This window comes from Tribolium madens, unplaced genomic scaffold, assembly GCF_015345945.1.
Source record: "Tribolium madens isolate multiple individuals breed KSU strain unplaced genomic scaffold, Tmad_KSU_1.1 Scaffold_97;HRSCAF=244;Tcas5.2_LG3a, whole genome shotgun sequence".
NCBI classification, from domain to species: Eukaryota; Metazoa; Arthropoda; class Insecta; order Coleoptera; family Tenebrionidae; genus Tribolium; species Tribolium madens.
In genome coordinates, this window is record NW_025401069.1 from 10,421,986 (window position 1) to 10,438,588 (window position 16,603).

The following is a 16,603-nucleotide window of genomic DNA, read 5'->3' on the forward strand; positions in this document are numbered from 1 at the left end:
CGTGAATTACCGATGCATGACCGAATTATCTTACTGATTAGGGCTTCTTTGGCTAGTTGCAATTCCATTTCGAGCACGTTCGTCTTACTATCACTAGTTTCAGTGGGAGTTTTCTTTTCAGCGAGAACGGAAGAAGCTCCTGAAACCACCAAGCGTCTCAGTCTTGTTACTTCCGCTTGTAATCTTTCATTTTCGAGCCGCAATCGTCGAATGGCTGACGCTGCTTTCGGATAACTCGAAGGTGAAGGTAAAAGAGCGGAGAGTTCGTCACGATTTCCGTCGGAACTTCGAGGCGAACGCGGCGAAGAAGAATCTGAATCAATAGACGATAATTAAGCTTTCGTGAATTTGTTGTGTTATTACCGATTTCTGGTTGATTGCTGCATCCCGGTTTTGGGGATTCTAGACGTTCAACGTTCTGGTTTTCGGGGGAAGATCTGTCCTTGACCGGACTGGCTTTTTCTTCGACTGTCATCACGTTTTCCTTTTTGTCACTCGTTGTTTCGGTATTTAAGTTTGGACCCTCGCATTTCACTGGGTTAGATTTGGTCTTTTTGACGTCTTTCTTCCCTTTGACGTCGTCGCTGGATTCTACTGAACTAGTATTGCATAAAGATTTACTTCGACGTGATTCGATAGAATTCGGTCGGGAGGATTTGTAAATGTCTTTTTTCAGTTCCGTTAAACACTTAACATCTAAATCACAAGCGGCGGTTTCTTTTTCTTCGGCGCCAAGCAGCGGTTTTACGAAATTTACATCAGAGACCTGACCGATGGGAGAGCCGGACGAGGAATCGGTCAGTTTCAACTCTTGGGAAGGACAAGCGGTGTTGGAAACGGGGGGAGGGATAGAACTGGGATAATCGGAATCTATCCGAGCGGTGAGATTAGCAGAGTGTTCCTCTACCATTCTGCGAAGCTTTGCCTGCAAAAAACCGATTAAAAACGTGTAAAAAGGGGTGCAATATGCAGGAGCAGTCGGAATTGGCATCAACTGCGCAAAAGATGGGCATCCAGGGAAATAAGCGCCGTTATGAATGGCACAAAAGTATGACATTAACAATAAAGAATGGCGTTTAAAGGGCCGTGTACCTGAGCGTCTACGAATAGACGTCGCATCAGCAGCGCCATGGCGGCGTGGCGGCGAGCGCTGCATCTAAGCCCCCCTCCATAGCTGCCCCCCTGACCATTTCAATCGGGGCTGCGTTCCTGCAAAAAAACCGCAACGTGAAAAACTGCCCCGCAGACCATCCAACCATCAAGTTTACAATTTAGTTACGTCCGGTGCGCAAATAACCGAACCGAATTAAGCTCTCTGTTCGGTTTCGAGAAGGTCGTTAACGTTTTATTTAAATTTGATGCATTTTAGATCCGGGGCTTGCATTAGCGTGAGCACTTTTATCGATTGTCACCACGATGGTTTATCAATATTGCCATTAAAATTCTTCGTGCACGGTGCCCTTGTCAACTCGCCTGACCGAACAAACTCCGACTTGGTCGTATGCAGGATTAGGAATGTTGAGGGTGAGGGTTATTGCATTCGGCAGGGGTGATGTGGAACCACTGGACGTGCAATATCGATGCACGCACCCTTTGGTAGGTTAATGCACGGAGGCGGCGAATTTATCGCAAGTTGCTTTATCATGCGTGTCGGTGGCTCCAGGTTCCAGACATCAACGCCAGTTTACGGCTTTAGCTCGCACAAGGGACCCATTAGTTTTAACGACAATTTAGAAAAAATATATTTCGAATAAAGGAACCCATTGACAAAAATCAGTAACATAAATTCTGCAACCGCTATTTTTATTGTCGATTTTACAAGAAATTTCACCAATATCCAGAAAGCATGACAGGAGCTTAAGTAGAGATTTATGGATATTTGTAGCAATAAAGAAAATAAAAAGCTCTGGAACGACCTTCAGATGCATTTTTAAACAATCCTGAAACATTAATTGGGTCAAGAATGTAAGTGCAGATAATGGTCCCGAACATTGGAAATCGATTTCTGTAAATGCGCAAAACTTTGGCGGAAAGAAATTGGATTCAATACATCCAATGAGGAAGAAACGGGCAAGTCATTTATCGGTTTAATATTTAATTCTCCTGGTTTTTACAATGCACTTTAGCATTGTTTTTGTTGCGTCTGTGCCCAAAAGCAGTCGTTTGTAAATTGCATTTCATTGATTTTAACCTAGTATATAACGAAGCTGGAGTTGTAAGATGTAGCTAACTACATTCCCGGAATAATTATTAGCTTCATTTTCCAGAAACTTCCAGTAAACTTTACGAAATATGCTATTATGAATATATAGTTATAATTTTACGTTGCACCTACAGCTCCTGGTTCTAATTAACTTTTCTGCTCCTCTACTAGCTCATCACTTCGAGCTAATCCAAACTTCAAAGTGAGCTAATTATTTTATTTAGAAAATTTTGAAACGTTGAAAGAATAAACAAGTCAATTGTTTAAATGTAAATTAAATAAAGCTTCCACAAATCTACTTAAAGAGTGCGAACTGCAATAAAATCGCCCCTTTAACACAGCCCACAGTTACCTCAGTTTGCAATCAAGTCGCGTCATTGTAATCTGTCCCATTATCGATTGATGATTGCTTGGCCGATAGAATTTGAACGGTTTAAAATGAGCTTTGAGAGCATGTCAAACATTTAAATGGAGCTTAATATTGCTATCGATAAGCCAAACTCCGTTTTTCTCAAGAAATGTGTCTGCCACGTTTCAGGTGCAAAAGGAGGCAATATTTTTGGTTTAACTGGAAGGAGACACTTAACGTTACCAGATACGGTGACTAGTATTAGCCTAATTAATGGTAATGATGAACATGAGAAATTTGCTCATTTCATATTCGTGGTAACGTCGTTGTGCTGAATTTATATCTAGCTGCATAGTATGTACACAAGGCAAGGGAAACACAAGAGCATAAAGAGTGAAGAAAATGTGATTTGAACAATAATTAATTAATCAAAACAGTACAACCAAATTTATTTTGTTTTCTGAAAAATTATTATCATATTTAGTAGTCTTGTTCACTATAAAATTTCAATTAAGCAACAACACCCTCAATAATTTGTAACAAACAGTCCTAATCAACTTATTCATGAATACAAAATTAGGTGCTTTTGTAAACTGGTAAACTGCAAAAAACTGTATTGAAAAATTTTAAGAAAAAAAATTTTTTTACAAGCTCATTTTAACCCTCATCAAAGGCTCTAAAGCTTAATTTAGTTAACATCCTGCAATACGCTTGAATTAAACTTACAAGTTTATCTCGTAACTAAAACAGAAATTTAATCAAACCCGACATATTATAAAAGTCCGTAACGCTTCTGTTGAGCAAACAAAATCCAACTTAACACTTGACATCTAAGACATCCAAAAACAACTAAAGCACGCTCCGTTGCTTTGAGTTAGATCCATCTCCCACGTAACTTTATTCAGTTTTTTAAACAATAAGTAAGCCATCTTGAGACAGCAAATTTAAAGACGTGCCAACTGTTCCAAATGGCAAACTTTGGATACATGTTGCTACTACACATTTGCATTTGCTTATGGAACGACGGGGACGTGGCTATTTTACCAATGAGCCCATCACCGTCAATGAAAATCAAGGAAATTCATTACAGACAAGCGTAATTAATCAGTATTGTACTTGTAGACCTTTTAAAAAGCGTGAAGGATGAATATAACGTCAAGCTGGAAAAAGACAACTGGCCTTTAATTTGTTTCAGGATTTCGTGCTTCAAACTCTACAATCGGCTGAAAATTAATTTTAGTGCAGGATTGAATATAATGGATGGAACAATTGCTGCTCTCTAGAATGGATTTTTCAAACTGTAATTAAGTGGTTCCAGGTTTAACGTCTTTGTAAAAGCTTTCAGGATTCTCTAATAAAGCCAAATTAAAAGTTATGAAAAAAATATATTGGCCGTAATGAGGATTTTCATTAAATGAGTTTCAAAACAAAATTTATAAAATTCAATTATAATTTAATAAAAATAAATAAAAAATATTTAATTACCCATATACGCTTAAGTGAATTTAATTGACATTTGAATACAGATGAAAAAGTTGTAATAATTAATTAAACTCCAAAGATCGGCAATAAGATTTAATAACAAAAATTAAAAAAATATTTAATTACCCATATACGCTTAAGTGAATTTAATTGACATTTGAGTATAGATGAAAAAGTTGTAATAATTAAACTCCAAAGTTCCGCAACAAGATTTCGTATTCTTAAAGTGTGCACCAAAAGTTACAAAGTTCGCAACACAAATTAAGAAAAAAGCGCCACTTTAGTACCTCTCAACCCTCACGAAACAAATATTAGCAACTTTGTCGTTTCAGGTTTCAGTAATGAGCTAAAACCGTTTCCATTGCTAGAATTGCCGTCATTATACTGATTGTTGTGTATAGCTCATTGTTCAAAGCCACATATCAGGCTTCTGATTAGATGTCATCAATCATGGGAAATGTTGCAAGTGTGCGTTTTCCTTTGCTCGTCCCATTAAAAAATGGAAATGAGCTAAAAGTTGAGTAATTGCTAAATAATGCGATTTAAATGCGCCACGTCTCGCTGAAAATGAAACGTCTTTTTTGGGCTGAAATATATAGCATTCGTTTATCGTTGGCAGTGATCAAAAGTGAGAATAGAAGCACATGTTTCTTACCGCCTTTATTACTGTGTCTCCGTGAACAAAATATATCGCCAACATAGCACAGCTTCAAGACACAAAGCTATAACGCAATAAAATGATGTCAAAAATAAAAACAATAAATTGAACATCTAAAACAGCCGAAATGATGAAAGTAGGTAATAAGAAAAGCTATTACAGGTAGTTCGATATTGGTTGGAGCAGCTTTGATGTATTTTAGATTAATTTTAAAATACTTTATCTATAGAGGAAAATTGTAAAATGTAATAGTGAAAAGATTGCCTGAAATTTTAATTTTATTTTTGGTTAGGGTAATAAAAGCTTTCAACTTTCTGTAACTTACGAGATGACCTAAATCTCTTCTTATCTCGAAGGAATATGAATACTTTAGAAATAAGGTTGCGGCCTTCTTTAGGTTTAAAACCTGATAAAGCAAGAAATGTGATAATCCAAAACCTCACTTCTCAATAACAATGCTTAACATTTTTTGGGTGAAAACTGTAAAGCCACAAGCTTTTATAACTATCTGAACAAAGCTTTGTAATAATGTTAATCTAAAGTTAGAGAATTATATTAAATTAAGGTCATTTATACCATCATTTTGTACTGTAAACACAATATAAACACATCTCATTATTCAAACGAGTATAAATTATACCAAAGTTTCTATGTACCAAGTTTCTAAAGTTGGATTACCACGAAGAGAAACGTTAAAATACTATAGCAACTCTTAATTAACGAGATTTAACAATTGTTAAACAAATAAAAAATAAAAAGTTTTGTGCCTTTTCTATTGAACTTTACGAATCCTGAACCACTCTGGCCTTCATATCTCACTTCCGCAAAGTGTGGGCGGAAATGTTCGCTTCCTCTTTTCCATTTTTTGTTTATTACAATTCTTCTGTCTAAACATTTCCTGACCGTTCAAAATTAGAACCTAATCTGTCCGATTTTTGTATTCCGCCCGCGTGTCTCCCACGCATGGATTCGATTCAATTCCACCTCCGGCGAGTCCGGACTTTTTCGAGTCCGTGACTGCGGCATTGAGCTTCTTATCAGTTTTCCCGGAGCAACGTTTTCGAAACACATTCGAGTAAATTCAGGAGCGGGAATTGTCGCCTTCGAGTCGTCGGGAGTGTATATCGAAATATGCGAGCTATTTAGATGTGCGAAGCGAGAAAGCTTGTGACCTAAATACGACACAAAAGCGTCTGTGCTTTGTTAATGCATAAAGATATGCCTCCGCGTACCCAATGAAATAAACACGTCACTATCACCGAAATTGAGAACTAGTCGACAATGGGGTGCTGTTCATTTTGGCAAAGTTGGACCGTTTTGTGTCCTGGATTAATTGTTCACAGCAGGATAAAGCAAATCGAGTTTGGTTTTTTCATCGATTGGGAATTGATTCTATTGTGCACAAACATGTTTACCGGAAAATGGGAGGAAGAAATAAAAATATTCAGCGAGATAGGTGCATTTGGACTGGTCAAGAGTGCTTCTGAATAAAGTTGGAATAAAATAAAATTCAAAATTCAAAATCTATTTATTCCTAGTTTTATAACGAATTTCAATTTTTGCTCAATTTTTTGTTTGAAAATGTTCTAAACTAACACGTCTGTGAATTTTGTAGAAAAATCCTACAAATAAAACGTTCCTGTATTTAATTCCACCTTGAACTAGCGCTTTGGCACGTGTCACTGTATTTTATTGCAGTTCTAATTATTGTGATAAGAGTTATCATCAAGGGTCCTGGCAGGTATGTATGAGTCATCCTTGTAAATATTGGAGCTAGCTGTTTAAACAACAAATCGAATTTGGGTAATCATATTGTAAGAGGGGAGTCTGAAATGTTGCCTTTGGGGCTAGCAGGTGGTTGTTCTCATAAAAGGGGAGACACAGACGGCAATTCCCTTACATGAGTAAACTGAAACTTATGCGAGGGGCGGTCATGCCGCCATTACACCTGAAAGGTGCTACTAAATCCTTTTCCATATAAATTCTTAATCGCTCAATAAACAATACTGCCGCAAAGCCCAATGGATTCTTGCCTACCTTCTAAATACTTAATACCGCAAAGATATAAACCGTGCGCACCGGGTGGAGATTAAAGTCATCAATCTGGGGATACGAGAAGAAAGTTGAGACCTGGTTGTTGCATACCAGTTCGACTTTGTGTAATCCTACGAAAGGATTCTTTGGAAGTTAGTGAGGCGAGTATAATAAATTATACTCATCACGAAAATCCTCATAATAAAACATACGGTAAGCTCAAAGATGAGGGCTGTTTACGGGTTGGCACAATGGTAATCTTTGTGGGTTTCAAATGTACTGGGAATTAACCTCACGACCCTCATGTACGTGCACCTTCAACAGAAAAAGTGCCTCAGTGGAGCTTTTTGTTATGCAAAATGATTAAAAAGAAAACACTCCTTTTGCCGTCGTTCACACTCCTAGTGTAATTTTTTTATTTGCGTTTTTGTTCCGTCCCCAGGAGCAACAGTATGGCTTAGGTCACAACTGGTTTTCCAAAATACAAGCTCCCGTAATTAAGACGTCGGAAATATTAAAATTTCTTTTCATTACTTTTGTGGACACAGCTTTGTACTTTATTTAGTTATGTTGCATTCTATCTTCGAACTCGACAGACAAATGGAATAAATCTTCGTTTGAGGGTCAACAGACCACGATACGAGGGTATATTAACAGCCCTCACGCAAGGAATAATCTGGGGTGTCCTATCTCATAGTGGCAGCCATGCTTTAGCACTTTGGTAATCATATGTGTAGGACCAATTTCGCTTCTTTATACATTCGCCAAATCAGAAACATACAAATTTTCTGCCACTATTGACCAAAATATTACTTTTACAAAAGGGTATGTATAATAAATCAAAACAACCAAGTTTTTACTTTCCTTTACATGAAAAATGATTTAGTTAATAATAAATAAATAATAAATTTAAATCTATTGACAAAAAATAACCATTCCTCTAAAGTCTTTTAGATAGGAACTAGTAACACAGTTATAAAAGCTAAAAATCAGGTAAATGACGTTGAGAGTGGCTTAAACTTCACAATACTCAAGCACACATTAAATATTTAAGCCTTTTACCCGACCTTTTGAAACATTTTGGCATAATCTAATTCAGATGTAAAGTAACACTTCATAGGCAACATATTTGGTCAGTTGTTTACAGTTTGGTGACAGAATTATAATCGAATTAGTAACTCCACTTAATTACTAACATAATTTATTCAATATTAACTTTGGCTTGACATAAGTTAGTGCAGTATCGACTTTTGATTAAAGTGTAAATCATTTTATAGGTAAATACAAAATGTTCACTAGTCCATAATTAGTTAGTCGATAGTTTCTGAACGATACTTTTCGCCTGCATGAAATTGTGGGTAAATAATAAATCACAACTGTTTTCAATCGCTGACAGCTTTTCATTACTGGTTTTGATAAAGGGTGCGTATATTACTCACTGTGATTCCAATTTACTACAAATTAACAAAACTATTGTGCATCATTATTTTGCAAATAACCAATAATTTATTAATTCTAGTAAAATTACAGCGAATGAATTAATAAGCACATAAATCGTGTTAATAGAAAAATTAAAATTTTTGTTAACTAGTTATCACAAATACTTGGATAAAAAGCCAATAAAAGAAACCATTAAATCCCCCAACTGCCGTCAAACATGCCCTCAGAATCGATTTTCTTATTAGGGGACGACGAAGAACTTGTTAGTATTCGTACCGTTTCAAAGTTTACGATCCTGAAATTTGAACAACAAAATACCATATATCGCGATAGGATAATGTGTCTCGTTTCTGAAACTTATATCAGGTGATGATCCTCAGTTTACGCGTCAATCCCCCAAAAAAGCGCAGATCACCGAATATGGAAATCATCCACGTCTCAAAAGCCGCATAAAAACCATCCGAAATAAATCGAGAAAAAGCAAACTTCCAATTACTGAATGGAAAATCGTCCAGTCAATTTCGGTAATATAAAATCCAGGTGCTGACGCAATTTCAAAGTTTCAAAGTATCCTCGGGGATAATGTCGTTGTCAGAGGGTTTGTTAAAAAAACCAGCACGTAGTTTTACCTTGAGGGTTGTTTCTTTTACTCATGTGATGTTTTAGAATAGAAAGCAGCACTCAAAAGTCGTCAACGAATCTCACAAAATGAAATTAAAATATTTTGAAACAGTTTGCGGAGCTTAATTAAGCTAAGTATTGCTTGTGGAATTTTATCTTTAAAACCCGGGATGCTTTCAATACGAAAAATGCCGTCTGCAATTCAAAGAGTGAAGTGGATGTTGCCGCGTACGAACAATTTACTTGAGCTTTACTCCGTTAAAACTATTTTTATTTAGCACAATTTGTAAATCAAAAAAATAATATATTTTCAACCGAAACTTTTAGAAACGTTTTAAATAAGCAATTTTTTGACTCAGATAATTAAAAAAGTGAACTTGCAGTAAGATTTCACTACATAAATTTTGAAGCAAAACAACTTGAATCCCGCTTTCCATCCATTTTCATTCGTTTTTGGAGTTTATTTGTGATTTTTAGGGTTATTTTCCACCAGTACGTAACATGTAACATGTGCACAAAAGAGCGAATATTCAAAGGTGTGAAAAATGGAGGCTTTAGCAAAATTTTACTTCAAATTTCGGGGTTTCCATTTATACACTTTTAGGATACGTCAAAGAAATAATTGTAAAACATGTGATACGACAGATACGTTTTGGAAAAAAACACCTTTAGAAGTCTCAATACTTTAAAAATACAAAAATAAACTAAAAAATTAAATTCCCCTTGACTAAAATCGCACACCCACAACGGTTAGATCCGAATTTGTATTTATATTTTTAAGGTTATTTTATAATAATTAAGGATTATTATTTTTACGTATAAATAAAAAAAAAACAAAAAAAATATTGGTCAGGAATAAAAGCTTATCGTGCTTCAGCAAATACGCTTGTTTAAATAAAATCTGATTAAACAGATTTATCGAAAGCTTTTGTTTTACAACGTAAAAAAAGCTGTCAATAAATCAAGAAACTGCTTTTCAGTCACTGACAGCTTTTCATGACCACCACACATAGAAAAAAAGAAATTTGTTGGTTTTATTTATTTCAATCCCCCCAAAAAATCACCTTTTTTCTATATGAAGAATACTTTCATCCCTCTGAACTCATTATTAAATCTCATTTCTCAACCCCTCTTTTTGGATTGAGAATTATCTTTTTTCAGAACTTTGCCGAGTCGAGTTTCAGAAAAAAAGAACGTCCTGATAACGAATTTATAGTGTCACAAAATATCCGACTTCAGTAATAATAAAACCAAAAGCGTTATCAGAGACCTATTCAAAATTATTAACACCTTTTTATGATTGTAGATACCAAAATCGTAGTTATATCAATAAGAATCAATCATAGTTAGATATTAAAATAGCATCACTTTTTCTAAAGACTTATAAATCGTCTTGGCTTGAAGGTAGAAGCTTTTTAAAGGCGTCAAAAGAATAATGATTCCGTGCCAAAGCAGATTTGTATTCTGAGTAAATCGATATCACTACTTGGCATTGTACTGTTTGGATTATAAGCTTTATTTATCCGCAAAGAAGCCATGAATGTATAATTGTAAAGATTATAGCTTGGATAAGCTTTATGGAGCGTTCCACTACATATTTTTAGCCGTTTCGCCAAGCTAATTATGAAAATTTTAATTAAATAATATAAGTTAATGTAGTAGACATTATGAGGAGGGTCTGCACTAATAGATTGTTCGAAACAAACTCCACATTCATTATGCAAGAAAGTTCTAGCTTTAATAGGAATTACTCCGATAATTTCGACCGTTAAGTTCCGTTACTTTTTCTTAATTGTGCAAGGAAGGGCAATTCTAGATTCAACATGTAATTTATTTCTCCTAGTTGCAAACATTTCTCTTCTGAAACTTAGTTATCGATCCTCGTAGTCTGTTTTATTACACTGGGGTTAAAAAACAGCCACTAGGTGTAAATAATTTTTATATTACGGTGCAAAATCTCTATTTCGTGACGATTGGCAGTATTAAAAACTGTTATTAAAGATCGTATTTTAGCAGGCAATCGATAATGGCAAGATTGAAACACGAAACAGCTTTGAAACCCTCTACTATTAATTAATATGTAGTTTGAGCGTTGAGTTTGGGATCTTTACGCTCATCTGCTGAACTTCCAGCGAGTGTGTAATGGAATTTTAGGTAAATTGCTCCAACACTATCAAACTCTAGCTTAATTAGCCCACTTTTCGAAGAAGCAAGCTGTTGGTGAAATAATTGAAACAATAAATTGACGTTACGTCATTCAATAAAAATGCCAGTTCAAATTCAAGTATAAGTGCACAGTTTTTGGATAGATTAGGAAAATGAGCAGCCTCCGAAGCGCGAGTAGCCACACTTATTATTCCAACACGCGAGTAAGAAACGGAATGTGTTGAATTTTAATTAAATTGCGATTTCCAGTCTCATCACAGCAATGATCAGGAACATCAGTCCGTTCCACCCCTTCAAGTTATTCTCGAGGAAAAGAATCGTGTTATTGACAAGCTCAAAAAACAAGTCCACAATCAAAGAATCCAGCTCGAGTTTTACATCAAGAAGGAAATGAACAGTCCACTTATGGTAGAATTTGCCAAAACGGTAAGCTGACTTAGAGCTCGTACAAATCCCTAAAACCATGTTTTAGTGCTTACCTGAACTCACCGACGATAATATGACCGTAGCTTTAGCTATGAACAAATTTTACAGAGAATTAGGAATGAAAAGCCGGATAATGGAGCTTTATGACCGCGTCTGTAACATTGCTGGCCGAACCAATTGTATTATTCAGACTCAGGAAGTTATTCTCAGTGAAATCATCTCAAACATGAAGCAATACATGAGTCCTGCTGAAATAAAAAAATTCTTGGGGAACTTTGACATCAACACAAACTATATCGAAATATTTAACAGTCTACTGGACACGACGATAAGTTTAAAGAGTTCAATGAACAGTTTTAGAAAATGCTGTGATCGCTTGATCAACGCCGAAGAGAAACGAAACGAAATTGGTTAGATGATGCCACCAAACAATCACTTCTTTATTATTTTAATTGCAGTGGAGCAGGTTTATTCTCTACCCCAAGATGAACGCACTATCTGCAACTACTTGGTCAACGTACAGATGGAAAAATGCGAATTGGAAAACTTAGTTAAGCAACTCTCCAAAAAACGGAAAATACTAGACCCCACCGTCGATGAAATCGACATAATCGAAAACAATCTCAAGCTCCTTCATGACAATTTCGACAATTTACAAGAGCAAGACGAAACTGGTAAGTCAACCTTTCATAAATTTTCCTTTTTGACCAAAAAATCCAGATTATTGTGTCACAAAAATGTTGGAGAAGGTTTACTCTCAAGCCATGTCCCTTTTGTCACTCTCCCGTGAGCAGCGCGAGAAATACAACAAAGAAGTGGATCAACTCAAGGAGGAAAATGAAAAACTGCGGGAAATTATCCAACACATTGACAACAGAAGCTCAAGTGGAAAATGCGTAACAGCCGATTTGAACGACATCGAAAAGCTACACAACGTCATCAAGAAAACTATAAGTGAGGCTCGCAAGTTCGAAAAGACGAAAACGGAAGAGCTGAAACAAAAGTCGCTAGAGTGCGAGAATTTGAAAAAGAAATTGAGCGAAGTGGTGTTGCAGAAGAGGCAGCTGCAGACTCTTCTGGATTCGGAGAGCACAGAAGAGAATGAGGTGGTTTGTTATCGGTTTGAATAAAGAGATTTAAAAATTTAATTGTAGTTCATACTGGAGCATGAAAGTCCTAATAGCAGCCTTTCCTATAAAGCACAAGTGGAAAATCTCCAAACGATTTGTAGTGCGTACAGTGCGTAACGTGAAAAATTAGTGTTTGTTAAATAAAATCGTCACGAATCATCATTTATTTCAATTTTGTTAACACAGAACAATAAATGTCAAAGTAATTAAACATATAAGGTGCTCGTTTTAGGGTCGGTAGCACTAAGGAGTCCTGAATTTGATTTAGCCTGCGGCGGGTTAAAAGTGTGCATTCGAATATCCGAAAAAGGCCCAGTCTTAATACGATTTTCAGAAAATGAAAAAATTGAAAAATCTGGAAAGAATGAATTAATTGTCCTTTTATAACGTGAGTACCACTGAATTACCATATTGGGTACATTGATCTTGCTTATTTAGTTTCGGTCTACAGACGATTCTTCTTATTACACAAAGATTTCCCAAAATAATTCCACACCAAAAAGCCCCAACAATCCAAAAAATACATGTGCTAAGACCAGACTGCGGTGGCAGTGTCATAGCTAAAATTTGCGGTGTAATTTTGGACTCGCAAAATTTGTGTGCAAGTTGGTTATCAAGGAAAGCGCTCCACTTTTCAGTAGTGCAATCCCAAGGATTGTTTGTGGCTATCAGCGTAAAATTCTTATCATTTTTCACCTTATTTACCACATTGACTGGCAAATACCTTATCTGATTGTTTGAAATATCAAAAATTGCCAACTCCGGCAAATACTCGATATCAAAGTCGTTAATATCAGTTAACATGTTGTGAGATACATCAAATTTCCTTAATTTGCTTCCAGGTCTGAATATTTTCTCGCTCAATTTCGAGATGAAATTTTTCGACATATTGACTTTGGTGAGTCGAGGTAAATCGTAAAAAGCTCCATCGGCGATCGAATTCAGTCGAGAGTTTATTATATTCAACTCTTCAAGTTTCTGATACTTGTTAAAAGTTTCTCTCTTTATCATCAACAAGTCGCTATTGGCTAGATTCAGCCTGGTAATATTTTCATAAGTTAGACAAGTAATCGCGAGACTGCTGGAAAAACGTTTTCCATCGAATTTACGATGAAAGAAAATCAATTATCGCTCACCAATCCACGAAGAGTATGGTAATGAAGTATTGAAAATATGGCATCGTGTGACAGGATCTCTTCGTTTGACAAAGCACCCTCAATATCAAACGTCACGTGCGATTTAAGCCAAGCTGATTTTTTGTGGTTTTCCCAAAATCTTGTTTCAACTCGGAAAATTTACTAAGTGAAATGGACACCTTTTATGAATTCGCGCTCAGGGAGGGCTTTTTGTCGAATGGGTAAAACCGACACCTTAACAAAGAATTTTGTCGAAAGTTTTGCTCGTGTCAACACCGATTATACCAAAAGTTCTAAATTGAAAACTGGCCTTTCAGTCGAATCGCTCTGATACGCATTTAATTGAAATTGGAGAGAGCCAAACAACATAAGTTGTAAGCCTAAAAAAGTGATTTACGATTTTAAAAAATGTGCTACACCATTCCGGTGCAAAAGAGAAAACAGTTTCAAAGCTAGACAAGTGAATGAAAATTAAAATTTGATCAAGCCGGAGCAACAATCCTATTTGGTTACAAAGAAAATATCAAAAACAAACATTTTCTGCTCTAAAATGACAAGCATCATTTGAAGAAAGCGCGCCTAAATTTCCCTATTGATTATTTAGATCCTATGATAAGATGTAATTCCTCCCTAATTTTCCCGTTTCTCTCGTTTTCAAGGATTCTCTGATGGAGATGAGCAACTTCCTTAGGGTAGATCTGGAAGGTTACTCCCTAAAAGCTGTTTAATTGTTGAGGCTTGGTGTCTATTGTCTGTTTTTCTGTTTCAAATCTTATCCACTTATAAACGTGTAATCTCGCTACAAACTCTGACTTTAGTAACTTAATTTGAAACCATAATCTAATTATGTTATTTAATTGATTTGAGTCACAAATTAAACAACAGAAGTGTGATTAATCATTTAAAATTTACACCAATCACAAACCGTGTTAATTTAACATCATCATTCGTAATTACTCGTAATGATATTATCTTAGAACTAGTTTAGAATTCAATCATAACCAACATTTAGCGTCAATAACTATTAAATTTAATACATTCAGAAATTGGTTATTAAGATTTATGGATGCTGTAGACAGCCTATTGTTAAGTTTCTTTTATGTTTTCTCAAGACATGTCGTTAAAGCCGCTTCTTAATTAAAATTCTATTCCGACAAAGAAAACACAAACCTAAGTTTTTCCTGAAGAAAATTTAGAGCATTGTTCCTATAATATTATCGTCTTCGAATCGTTTGAGGATGATTACGAGAGCAAGTGGAAAGATCCCCAAACGCGATATTTCAAGAATTCACCCGTTTAGTGGCCCATTTCAATCCCTTTGTCGTTTGAAATTGAAAACAGACGATACAGAACAAAATCTCTTAATATCATTGGCCTAAATCTTTTAAAAAACTAGCAAAATCATAAAGATTTTTAAATTACTCTTTGCGTTGTCTTTCAATCAACCGCAAATTTACGCGATCGTTTGCTAATTGCTCTATTTTCTTAATCTTGATGACATTCCCTAATAAGCGCCTATTTGTACGTCGACTTCAAGTGTCGTAAATTAATTTAGTCGATGAAGATAAGGCCACACATTAAAATAATAGCCATGCGCAGGTTCTCCTGCAATAAAAGTTAATTACCGCTTTCATCAGTTCTTTCCGACATGCGGAGGGTGTCTAGTAATTAAAACAAGTCTCGAATTCTAGATTGAATGTTTATTCTTCGATTTAAAACACACAAAAACGTATTCACTGCATCACAGATGAAAAATCGTCCATTAACACAACCTGTGATGAGTAATGTCACCAATCACGGAATAATAAATGTATACGACGGCGAATTCAGAGTGAAGCGATTAATTATTTTTATTAACTCAGTCAGAAAGGTTAAATAGGGTGGGTAATGAGTCAAATTGCGTTATTTATAACATTGCTAGCGCGCCGCGTTCCTACTCATTTATTTTCGCCAAAATGTCATTCTCCCTGTAGAGGTAATACTCTTGCTTCTCGTCATATTGAACCTTCGTTCCTCCATAATCCGGAAGTAAAACAACATCACCGACTTTAAGACAGCAAGGCACACACTTGCCTTGGGTATTGATGATACCCGGACCCACGGCGACGACTTTACCTTTCGAAACTTTCTTCCTCCATCCTTCCGGAATCACAACACCGCCTTTGGTCTTGGCCGCGGGGTTGACTTTTTTAATTAAAATGCGGTTTAAAAGAGGCACTACGTGTTTTGACATTTTATTATAGGAATTGGAATAAAGTAAAATGTCAAAGAGCCCAGACATGTTGATATAGTAATTACTTATCGATCGAATTCTTTCAGCGGTTTATTGGTATTTATGGGAGGGTGGAGATTAAAGACTTGAATTGTGAAAGCACGAAAGCTTTTGTATTGACTGGAACTTTGTACTCATATTTTACTATACTTTTCTTCCATCTATTCTATTATTTTCACGAAATAATGTTAGAGACTGAGAAATATTGAGAAAGTAAACTACGAGGTTTATTGGGATAAGTTTTGCAATATTTAAAACAATAAATTTTGAATCTACCAAGAAGTTTAATCCCTAAGTAATTATTAAACTCGCAGACCAAAGGATTAACTAGAAGTTATTTAATGGATAGATTACCTACTTCCTCCCTTACCCTAGGCATAAATAGGAATCTTGCTTAATATAAATTTTTATTAATTATGAACTGGGATATAAATAGAGACTGCCTTTACGGTTATCTAATTGTTATTTTACATTTAAAATATGAAAATAAAGACAACAAAACGAATTCCACCTTGCTTTTCGTGTAAATACAGAAAAAAAAATAAAAATTAGAAGACAAATAAAAATAATGTCAGTGTAATTGGTTTCGAAACTCAGGATTCATTACATTTTAGTTTGTTTTTATGAAAAAAAAATAGTATATTATAATACTAGTTTATAAGCAAGACTTTAAAACACGCACGACG

General features: G+C 35.5%; 4 protein-coding genes across 14 annotated transcripts in view; 1 reads left to right on the plus strand and 3 right to left on the minus strand.

Annotated features, from left to right (window-relative positions):
- LOC123014570 (kazrin) overlaps positions 1-16,603 on the minus strand; it is a 28,624-nt gene that overhangs the window by 6,115 nt on the left and 5,906 nt on the right. For 8 of the 9 annotated variants that reach the window (XM_044413748.1, XM_044413751.1, XM_044413755.1 and 5 more), the window contains exons 2-4: positions 1,093-1,209; positions 364-925; positions 35-313 (exon numbers count right to left, since the gene is read on the minus strand). In XM_044413748.1, the coding sequence (XP_044269683.1) occupies positions 35-313; positions 364-925; positions 1,093-1,131 (880 nt within the window). In that variant the 5' untranslated portion in view covers positions 1,132-1,209. Of the gene's footprint in view, positions 1-34; positions 314-363; positions 926-1,092; positions 1,210-1,268; positions 1,287-16,603 lie in introns of those variants that run through there. The other variant, XM_044413747.1, reaches the window with a different exon arrangement.
- Positions 11,015-12,703, plus strand: LOC123014571 (thyroid receptor-interacting protein 11-like). Its single transcript, XM_044413756.1, has 6 exons — positions 11,015-11,156; positions 11,203-11,379; positions 11,426-11,789; positions 11,838-12,053; positions 12,100-12,485; positions 12,534-12,703. Exons 1-6 carry the CDS (start codon positions 11,106-11,108, stop codon positions 12,624-12,626), a joined length of 1,287 nt encoding a protein of 428 aa, XP_044269691.1. The 5' UTR covers positions 11,015-11,105; the 3' UTR covers positions 12,627-12,703.
- Positions 12,656-13,818, minus strand: LOC123014572 (leucine-rich repeat-containing protein 15-like). 3 transcript variants are annotated; one of them, XM_044413757.1, is made up of 3 exons: positions 13,646-13,797; positions 12,917-13,590; positions 12,656-12,864 (listed from the first exon to the last, which is right to left on the minus strand). In XM_044413757.1, exons 1-3 carry the CDS (start codon positions 13,687-13,689, stop codon positions 12,716-12,718), a joined length of 867 nt encoding a protein of 288 aa, XP_044269692.1. In that variant the 5' UTR covers positions 13,690-13,797; the 3' UTR covers positions 12,656-12,715. The 3 variants fall into 3 exon arrangements, with proteins under 3 accessions (XP_044269692.1, XP_044269693.1, XP_044269694.1); XM_044413758.1 differs by having other exon boundaries at positions 12,917-13,587; positions 13,646-13,753; XM_044413759.1 differs by lacking the exon at positions 12,656-12,864 and having other exon boundaries at positions 12,984-13,069; positions 13,234-13,590; positions 13,646-13,818.
- Positions 15,338-15,885, minus strand: LOC123014573 (10 kDa chaperonin-like). The gene has a single exon (XM_044413760.1). The coding sequence runs from the start codon at positions 15,876-15,878 to the stop codon at positions 15,579-15,581; it is 300 nt and encodes a 99-aa protein (XP_044269695.1). The 5' UTR covers positions 15,879-15,885; the 3' UTR covers positions 15,338-15,578.

What these genes read in the sequence shown, in the direction of transcription:
- LOC123014572 (XM_044413757.1), bottom strand. Translation starts at nt 13,689, where the DNA reads ATGCCATATTTTCAATACTTCATTACCATACTCTTCGTGGATTG. An exon ending in ACCATACTCTTCGTGGATTG is followed by an intron (nt 13,591 to 13,645) that starts GTGAGCGATAAT and finishes ACGTTTTTCCAG; the next exon opens with CAGTCTCGCGATTACTTGTC. An exon ending in AGATCAATGTACCCAATATG is followed by an intron (nt 12,865 to 12,916) that starts GTAATTCAGTGG and finishes CATTCTTTCCAG; the next exon opens with ATTTTTCAATTTTTTCATTT.
- LOC123014573 (XM_044413760.1), bottom strand. Translation starts at nt 15,878, where the DNA reads ATGTCAAAACACGTAGTGCCTCTTTTAAACCGCATTTTAATTAAAAAA.
- LOC123014571 (XM_044413756.1), top strand. Translation starts at nt 11,106, where the DNA reads ATGAGCAGCCTCCGAAGCGCGAGTAGCCACACTTATTATTCCAACACG. An exon ending in ACAAGAGCAAGACGAAACTG is followed by an intron (nt 12,054 to 12,099) that starts GTAAGTCAACCT and finishes CAAAAAATCCAG; the next exon opens with ATTATTGTGTCACAAAAATG. An exon ending in AGAGCACAGAAGAGAATGAG is followed by an intron (nt 12,486 to 12,533) that starts GTGGTTTGTTAT and finishes ATTTAATTGTAG; the next exon opens with TTCATACTGGAGCATGAAAG.